At 41.9% G+C, this 10,168-nt stretch overlaps 1 protein-coding gene across 1 annotated transcript; it reads left to right on the forward strand.

The window, feature by feature from the left end:
- Window positions 1–855: 855 nt before the first annotated feature.
- On the forward strand, window positions 856–9,097 carry LOC137278880 (uncharacterized). Its single transcript, XM_067811382.1, is given in 6 exon segments — window positions 856–1,052; window positions 1,913–1,964; window positions 1,966–2,028; window positions 6,043–6,136; window positions 7,135–7,213; window positions 7,901–9,097. Coding segments are annotated over 6 exon segments (726 nt in total). The 3' UTR covers window positions 8,142–9,097.
- Window positions 9,098–10,168: the final 1,071 nt, after the last annotated feature.

Genomic DNA, 10,168 nt, shown 5'->3' on the forward strand with positions numbered 1-10,168 from the left:
GCTGGAGCGATGCATGGTCTAAAAATGAAAAAAATTAGCGGTGAAACCCACGTGCAGGACTTTGATTCTGACAGACAAAGATACATGGATTCGAACCCATGTTCTTCAGTTACTTCACTTACAGACATGTCGTCTTCACTGATGTCTCGTCTTTCAGAACCCGTGAAGATCGGAGTAAGAATGGATTTTCAGCAACCAATGCTTGTCATAAGAGTTGTTTAACTGAATCGGGCGATCAGACAAGTCATCGTATCCCAGTCGTGTAGATAGATGCTCGGAGTATTGATCACTGGATTGTCTGGTCCCGACGCGATTGCTTACAGACCGCAGTCATGTACTTGAAGTGTCAAACAACAAACAGACAAAACAAAAGTCTGTAACACAAACATTAGCACATTGATCTCATTGACTGCGAGTACAATATGTCCGCTCAAATACACCACACGCTTCTCCAGCGTAACTCCAGATTAAACAAGGAAAATCTTCCCTACTGTATTTTCTAATCGTCCGTCTACGAGGAGAATAACTACAAATTTAGTCAGATATGTGTCATGCATGCCATCTCTTTCTATTGTGCTATTGTATTCCTTGAGGATACATTTTTGTACAACTCAACAAATTGAAAGCACGTGACGTCTAGCTGCGACAGACACTCGAGATTATGCATCATCCTGTACAGCCCGTGTTCTTTGACTGTGTGTATTGTCGCAATGTGATATTACCTGATTCACCAGTGGATCACAGAACCTGTCAAAGAACTCTTGGAAAACGTCACTTAAAAATCTTTACCCTGTTCTGGGGTTTTGGACATTTTTGGCATTTTACAACTCTGAAATTTCTCATGTAACGTATGTGATGGATGAGCTTGTTGAGTTATATTTGTCAAGCGCGTTTAAGATAATAAAGAATCTGCCATCGCGTCAAGTTGAAGACAACGAGAAACTGTGTCAGTTCGACTCGGGGCGCCGAAGGAACCATGTCTGTTCAAGTCCGAGCGACCGTGAAACAAGGCCAGCTCGAGCGGGAATGACCAAGACCCAACGTCTACTCGAGTCGGAATTACAAAGAAAGCACATCTTTTGAAGTCGCGGCTAAGAATCCAAGTCTGTTCGAGTCGAGTAACCTGGAAACAACGTCAACTCGAGTCGGAGAAACCACGTCTGCTCGAGTCAGCTTGATCGAGAAACCACGTCTGTTCAAATTAGAGCAAGTAAGAAACCACGTCTGTTCGAATCAGGGCGACTGAGAAGCCACTTTAACTCAAGTCAAACCGACCAAGAAACATGGAAAAGCATCTAAAACGCATAGAGTTATAGTAAAGGACCGCTTGGATGGTCATATGAACCTAAGCAACACCAGTGAAGGGCCTGATTGAAAGAGCCTCCAAATCCATAGATATAATTCATAAATTTATAGGCGATATCACTGTGATATTAAAGAGAATTAATTGTCTGCTTCATAAGCTACTCATCCCGTCGACAGATATTGGCTGTACATGTTCTTACGAGGGAAACAAGCTTATCCAGAAAGCTTTAAATCGAAACGTTACACTTAAACGCCGTTATACAAACCTCTAGAGTAATTGGTTCGACTCGTTCTATTGTGTCTGTTATTTTATAAAAAAAGTGTTGACTGTTTGCTGGATGCAATGCAATGACACCTTGCGAGGATGTAAACATTTCCAATGGTATGTGTTTTTGGCACACCTCCCAGCTGTCCCACGAACTATGGTTTTCACAACAGAACTGTTTTGTTCATGCGTGCTCTTGATTTTTAGCGAAACGTAACGGATTTACTATAGAACACCAAGACTTTATAACAAAACACTCGCAAGGGTAAAGGAATAGCTGAATCTACAAAAGGTGTGATTATATCACCGACGTAAGATCAAAGTATTAATTTCCGATTGAAGTGTTTATTATTTTCGAGTTTTGCGCTCATCACATGTAAGTCGCACTGAAGGAATCATGGCTCCTTGGATGTACCTGACCTATTGAAGACCACCAGCACGTTGGTAGAGCTGCACAGGTACGTGTACACACCAGGTGCATGACTCTACTATTTCTGAGTTATGTGAAATCCCATTGTTTCCATGGATACGTTTGATGCTGCCAGATGTTTTTCAAACGTGATATTCTTTATTTGTTGTATTTTTTTCCAACAGGTGTCTTGATATTGTAAATTAATGTATTTGTGATTATGGGTGAGTGAGTTAATATTTAACGTCACATCGGCAATATTGCAGTCATATCATGTGATTATGATTATGATATATGAATATGATTATTATCATCATATATATTGTTATCATCATCATATCTATTTTCATCATCAGTATTATTAACGTTATTTAGCTGTAGTAGTAATAGTAGTTGTAGTAGTAGTATTTGTATTCTAAGCAGTACATGTATTATCGTCCTATCAACACTGTTCCAGTCGTAAGTATTACACTATAAACACGATATTTCGCAACTGTATCCACCGAGTTACCCTTGGCACCAGGCTTTGGTCAGGTGTTCCAAAACCCGTGTAGATCACGCCGCCATGTTCGTTACCGAAAGTTTTTTCGCCTCTTGCCTAAACAACAATGTCTGTACCGAATCAAGACAGGCGTTACAGACCCTGGCTATCACATTGTCTCATATCCAGGATTATTTAGGAATTGATTTACTCGCTGTGCATTTTACAGGTAGGTTATTATTATAAATTGTTTATTCCATACCAAGTGCAGTATCGGTATTTAATACCAAGTACAGTTTTCCCAGAATACCAAGTATCACCTGTATAGGAAAGTATGTTCATGGCATATCATTTGTATTGTTCCTGTGACGATAAATGGTTGTTTCATAACACGAGAAGAAACTGATGAAAACGGGGTTTTTGGATGTATACAGAATCCATTATTTATTAAGGTCATTTATTGTAGTGAATACAGATCGTAGTACAGCATAGTATGTAGAATATATTTTCTTTTGTTATCAATGTAGTCACTTTCGTTAACTCACAACAGAAAAATCAGGGTTCTGTTTCCAACGAATGTATTAATTATTTTTCTTCAGCTGCATTCCGGGATTGATTGAAAACAGTGTTCGATGTGCTTCTGTGGTGCATGTATTTCTAAAATGTTCACCCATAAGTAAATTGATATTGGATTTCTCTTTCTTTCAGTCATTGTACATAAATCTGAGCCAGGTGACATATGACTGAAGCATATGTTTGAGGCAACCCTCTATTTACTTGCGTTATTTCTAGTACTGGTATATACATGCTCGATGAATATGTGCACCGATTTCTTACTGTAACAAGGCCAGACGAGGCAAGCATTGGTCGTGTGTTGGCAAGAGTATGTAGTATAATGGTATGTGTCGTGTCGTTCGGTGGAATATACTACTCAAAATTTGCTAATGATCAATATGTGGCAATATAAAAAATCAACGACAAAAATTCTGATTGACACATGAAATCACCGAGTAACCCGTATAGGACCTCAAAGTTTAAGATGAACGGACAGAATAATGCAAGTGAGCACATGGTATGCTTGACATTCTTGAAAGCATGGGTGGAGATGTATACAGGAACAGAACATTTGCAACCGAGAATTGCAAAAAAACAGAATGATCTTATGTTTCCTCAGCGTAAAAACACCGTAGAAATTACGTAAATGCATCAGCATGCATATAAACTGGGTTAACGCAAACGTCAGGTTGTGATCAGTAAGGCATGGAATGCATAACAGACTTTTGTATATTGTCTCCAACAATGTGCAGAGTATCGATAGTGTGGAAGAGAGCTTCCACCTGATAACAGCTAGATGTCATCACTTGACTGCATAACGCTCAGAAATGAGCTACGGAACATCATTGGTGTTAACATATCTCACAACGCGTAAGGTTGGTTTCACCGTGGGCGACCATTTGCATCCCACAGACCTGGGATATGCACGCTTTCAGTGGACTAAATATGACGTGAGCTCAGCTCCAGTACAATTAATCGACATCCACTCCAGACTTAAGAGATCGTCGAGTGTGCGTAGACAAGAGGTTTCACCGTAGCCGAATAGGAAGGAGGATCAATCATAACTGGGGGCTGGACCTGCACAACTGGATAAACCCATCTCCATGTGTGACATCGGAAGTGGCCGAAAAAAACGGCACTCTAAATGTCTACACGATGTCGTATGCTAGAAAATCTGACTGGACATTAACCTCACTGAAAATAACGCATGATACATCGAGTAAGGTTGACGATTTTCTGAATGGATGAACCAGTCCGGTCCATAGGCCTCAACGCTATTGAACACATAGTGAGCTAACAACGATTCGCCTTCTCACGACGCCCTGTCCCCCGGGCTACTCTGCAGGAACCCGGCAATGCTCTAACGGCAGAGTGCACTTTTTGACGTTTCAGTTTTGGACAGGTATGCTCTGACTGACATTTGCTTACGTATCGTCTGAGGAAGATGGCTGGTTCTTATAACTTGTCTCTGGGTAATATTGTCCATGACTATTTCAAGAAATGCATGCATTTGACGCATTACAATTTATAGTGGCGATCCTCTGTAAACTTTGAGCAGTATGATATATAAAGAAGGTGTATATAGTCTAAGACTTGTCATAGTTCTACTGACAATACAGATACAGAAAGCCAATGCCAGATGATAACCAGTCTCCGCCTAAACTGAATCCAAAAAGGGTAATAACAAAACACTTGTGAAAGTAACATGAACAGACCACTGAAAATCAACGATGACCCAACGGCAATATTACTGTTTCCCTTACTGAAAAAGTAAGGCTTGTTGAAAATTCGAAAAAAATTGAACATAATATTGATAAGAAGATGAAAACCAAGAACCATTTTATCATCAACTCCAAGAAGACCTTACCTGAACTCAGTGTGTGTTTATAGGGCAGTGTTCTATACAAACATGTAGTGGATGGTATCACGTACATTAGTTCTTCCGTTAAACTGGTTCCGCCACACGGCAACGTTTCCGATGCAGACGCCATGTGTTATTTCTCAAAATAAACCCAAAACAAACCTGCCCATCTGGCCGTCACATTGGCGTGGTTCATCAACACAGAACGTGTCGGGAAGTCAGTGCACTTTCACTCAAGATACTGGATCGTTATGATACATCGATCGGAATGATCGAATCGACACAGTAAGGGGATTGGCAAAACACATAAAGATTAATGTATGCGACATTTCATATTTTTTGTGGTGCTTTCGTTCCCGGCAACATGGAGACTATTTAAGCATGGAAACAACGCATGCTGTTGACCTTCCTGAGTGTGTTGATGAAATGCCGTTTGATTAAGGTTGTTTACGTTCTCAAATTGACGTCTTTACAGCAGGCAGGCCTTGTTCTGCACGGTCCCAGTACGCTGTTGATAACGTTAATTTCGTTTTATCTAAATAACTATGAAGAGGTTCCAACTTCAAGTTTAACAATTTTCGATGGGGTAAAACCCTGTGTTACTTACTGTATGCAGGCGATGCGAAGATCAGGGTTAGAATTAATCTTAAGTAACTCATGTTTATCGTAAGAGGCCACTAACGCGATCGGGGTCGGGTGGTATGACTCGCTGGTTTGGTTGATACATATCATCCTACTCCAGTTAGGAAGATCGATGCCGTTAATCACTGGATTGTCTGACATATAGCTGGAAAATTGCTGATTGCTAAGTTAAATTAAACTCATTCAGTCACAAATCTGAACACATTTTGTTCTTGTCAGGTCAAATCTTTCCTCATCAAGAAGTTTCCTAGATAAGACGACACTTTAATATCGCAAGGGAAATTTGTCTAATAGCACACCAGATCACAGAATACATGGTTGAGATAGCAGATAACAGTAATCTAAAAAGCAAGTTAAGATAACATTCATCAAAACACAGACAGCGCTTATACACAGTTAAGACACATTGTGCATGGGAAACTTAAAACTGACAATCACTAATCGTTAACACATTCGTTGTAAAGATTCCCTGCTTTGTACTCTAGCATTGTAACATACAAAGTGATAGCTATTTCTCCTTCCAGTTCCCGACTGAGATGCGTCAACTCATGTGCCGGGTTGTCATGGCTCTTGCTTTCATGGTCATGTTGGTGGACGCCACAAGGATCAGAAAGAGAAGTAAGAACTATAATGCCTTCCGAGATACTACCTTCCGTCCATGGGCACTATCTCCCCACTGAGATACGCTATATCCCGATCCAGAGATACTACCTTCTGTCCATTGGCATTATCTCCCCATCCAGATACACTATGTCCCGATTCAGAGATACTGCCGCCCATGGACACTATCTCCACATCCAGATACACTATCTCCCGATCCAGAGATACTACCTTCCGTCCATGGGCACTATCTTCCCATCCAGATACACTATATCCCGATTCAGAGATACTGCCTCCTGTCCACGAGCACTATCTCCCCATCCAGATACACTACCTCCCGAAGCAGAGATACTACCTCCCGTTCACGGGCACTATCTCCCCATCCAAATACATAAATATACAATCCCCCCCCCCCCCCCCCCCCCCCCCCCCCACTCCCTACATCCAGGGATTCTGCCTCTACATCCACGCGCATTAGCACCCCATCCGGCTACTGTTATTGTACCTCCCACTAATCTCACTTTGTCCGTTGTTACGATCATCGCCTCCGTCCATGGACAATTTTGAATACAGTTTATGTCCCGTTCATGATCCTTATCGCCAGGTCGTCCTGCACTTTAACGCCACTCTATGCAGTGTCCCTTAACGCCGCGTTATGCCCTGTCCCTTAAACCCAGGTTGTGCCTTAACAACACGTTAAGCCTTGTCCCTTAACACAATTTTAAGCAATGCCCCATAACGACATGTTAACCCATGTTCCTTATGGACAGGGTTAGCCTTGTGACGGAACGGCATGTTAAGCCTTGTCCCTTAACGACATGTTAAGTCTTGTCCCTTTAAGACCGGTTAAGCCTTGTTGTGCCTTCTCACTGGACACCGTTTGGTGCCTTGTCACTCTGACTGTGACATGATAAGCCTTGTTTCTGGTCGTCTGGTCATGCCCTTAAACTCGAATGCAGCATTTGCTTTGCTATGTCAACACAAATAGGATATGGTTGATATTATTTCGTCTGTAGGTACAAGAGCAATTGTGAACGAATTAAAGGTGAGGGAACGAGCGTGGAGGACAGCCTGTGAACGGCACAACTGCACATCGTGAGTTGTACAGCATGTTCGATAGGGACTATATTTCTACAACGACGCTAGATAGTTAACGTGGTTCGGCATTATTTCTGACTCTGTTGTAAGACGCAGTGAAAACTATGACTAAAATGACCTGATGCTTTGAGAGCATCTTCCAATAAACTTTGTAAGTGTTTGAAGTGTTTTGATTTTGTCTGTCATCAGCTGGCCAGTGACTGAAGTGTCCGTTAGGCGATGAACTTGAGACGCTGGCAACATCTCATTTGGCTAAAACACCTTTGTAAACGCGTTCGCGATGTTGGGGGCTTGCTAAGTCTCAACCAAATCTTAAAAAAAAAAAGAAAAAAGAAAAAAAGAGGCTTTACGTGTTTTCATGTAAGATGCTGAAAAAAGTGTGAAGTTTCTTTTGTAAGTCAGATGCCTTTATGTCATTCCAAGGTCATGCGAACCTGTAGTCGAAACTTATTCAACGAATACACAGTCATCCATTTCACCATTCATCTTGAAAGCGAACTTTTGTAATGGAATAAAGTACTAGTAATCATTTTTTCAGTCAATTTTCAGTTATTCATTGGCTGCTTTTAGGTTAAGTTTAGGACGCCATTATGCTACATTGCTGATGCATTTTCATGTACCAAAATTGTCTTTTTCCTGAAAAATTCTATCCTCCAAATAACTAAGACTATAATCCATTTGCAGGAAGAACCAGTGTCCATATCCGAATGGTTGGCACATTCTCGGATCTGACCCTGGCTGCTGTGGTAACTATGGCGGCTGCTGCCAGCTCGCGTCGATCGTCTGCTGGGTCCACGACCTATTCTGCAGGTGCTGCGACTTCGGAGTCTTCATCTGTGGTCCACTGTGTTCAAAAGACCCGGACTGTCCTGTGGAAGAAGGTAGTGGGGAAGTCGACATACAGGAGAATATGACCGGAATGTGAAGAACAAACGCATACAAAGAAAAGTAGTACGTGAAATGTCAGACAAGTCCTGTTCAGCCGTACGAGCTAGTCTGTCCCTGAACCACATTAATCCCCCCCACCCACTACCTTGCTCTCCCTGCCATGCTAAAGCCCTAAGTAAATCAAGAATAGATTTCCTCAGGTTCTCAATTTCACATCTCACTGGGACTCCTTTTGAATCTAAATGGGTTTATTTGTTGCTCTCAAAATTACATATATTCAGAGTCTATAATCGTTACTCTTCCGTACGAGCCTGGACTCATTATCGTTAATGTACACGATTACCAGATTGTTTCCTTTCCATTTCTGAGCAGTGGGTAGTGGTTAAAGCGTTCGCCCGTCACGCCGAAGACCCGGGTACGATTCCCCACATGGGTACAGTGTGTGAAAACAAATTCCGGTATTCCCCGATGATATTGATGGAATATTGCTAAAAGCGTCGTAAAACTAAACTCACTCACTTTCCGGATCCGTGTCCTTTAAAGGGAACGATTAGAATAAGTGGGTGACATGTTGGTACTTACAGCATTCGACATACATGAATAGTAAACGTATCAGGGCTGTGAAGTCCTAACCTCTTTAACCCGGGACCTCTATATTACGGCTGTTCATGTGACCATCCATGACATTTTCAGATAGATTACTCAAGTTAAAGAACACACGATTATATTCATATGCCCATGGGTAGTTAGACTATCGGTTTGGTGTTGTAACACAGAGCCTTCTAGCTGTGGGTGTTAGTTTAACTTGTGTTAATAAGGATATGTTGAGCGATAGTTCAGTGACCGGCTTCAGATCAATATCTCGAATGACTGGGCTTCCATACATGTCTGTATAAACGGTATATTTACCAACAACAAAAATATGAACAATTGTTGGCGGTGTATTTGAAAACTATTTAATGAAAATGAATAAATTATTATGATCTGGCATCAGTTTGTCGCACAGTGTGGTGTTCTATATATTGTATTAGGTGCTTGTGCTGGAAGCATCAGTGTTACATTGATGCAATTTACACAAGTGTTTATCTAGAGACTGACATTGTCTACTGCAAAACATCCTTCAAAAGGGTCCCTAGACAAAGGCGATTTATAGTGGAGTTCAGGTGTGGTGGCGGGCGTTTCCATGAGCTGAAGTAACATTCGGGATCCATGTCGGACCTCTGAGTGAGAATCCCAGCCAACCCCAGTCATCTTAACGCCCACATCTTAACCCCCAGTGTTTATACAATGGGATACCGCCGTGTATGGTGGCAAACGTCAGACAGACATTGCCCTTGGCATCGTGTGTTTGTGCGTTTGTCTTCAGTCACCATTATTCCTGCTATATTAGGCCCCGTTTGTTTGTTGGTTTGAATGTTTGTCTTCCGCTTCAGTCAGCTTTGTTATCGCAATGCCTGGCTCCGTTTGTTTGTTGGTCTGAGAGTTTCGCCGCTGTCAGTAATATTCCTACAATACCAGGTCCCGTTTGTTTGTGCGCACGTCTTCCACTGTAGTAGGCAATATTCCTGTCATATTGGGGACTGTTTGTTGGTTTGTACTTTTGTCGCCTGCCCTAGGCGACAATTCTCCTGCTATAACAGGGCAACCAGTAAATCCAGTCTGTGGTTGATGTTCTCACCGAAAGACCCCCGTGACCCGACTGCTAATACAAACAAATGAGTGATGTGACCCTATTCAACCCTCTTCCTAAGTAGCCCCGGTCATCACCACTGTACTATCCTGCCACTGTTAGAATATCGATATCCAATACACTTGGCCATCAGTGGTAAAAAATCCGACAACCCATGGACAGTAGTCAAGCCGGTACAGTCGCCACAGAATCTCCTTAACCCACAACCACGGACTTCTCGATCACTGTTCCATTTCTCCAAGAAGGTAGACTTGATTCGTAATCAATAATACAAGTCAGCACCTTCACCATCTATAATCTCTTGCCCTGAATGGATGCTCATCAACACCGTCTGGTACCGGTGTCCAGTCCAGTAACAAATCCATAATTGGAGT

Source organism: Haliotis asinina, chromosome 3 (assembly GCF_037392515.1).
Source record: "Haliotis asinina isolate JCU_RB_2024 chromosome 3, JCU_Hal_asi_v2, whole genome shotgun sequence".
NCBI classification, from domain to species: Eukaryota; Metazoa; Mollusca; class Gastropoda; order Lepetellida; family Haliotidae; genus Haliotis; species Haliotis asinina.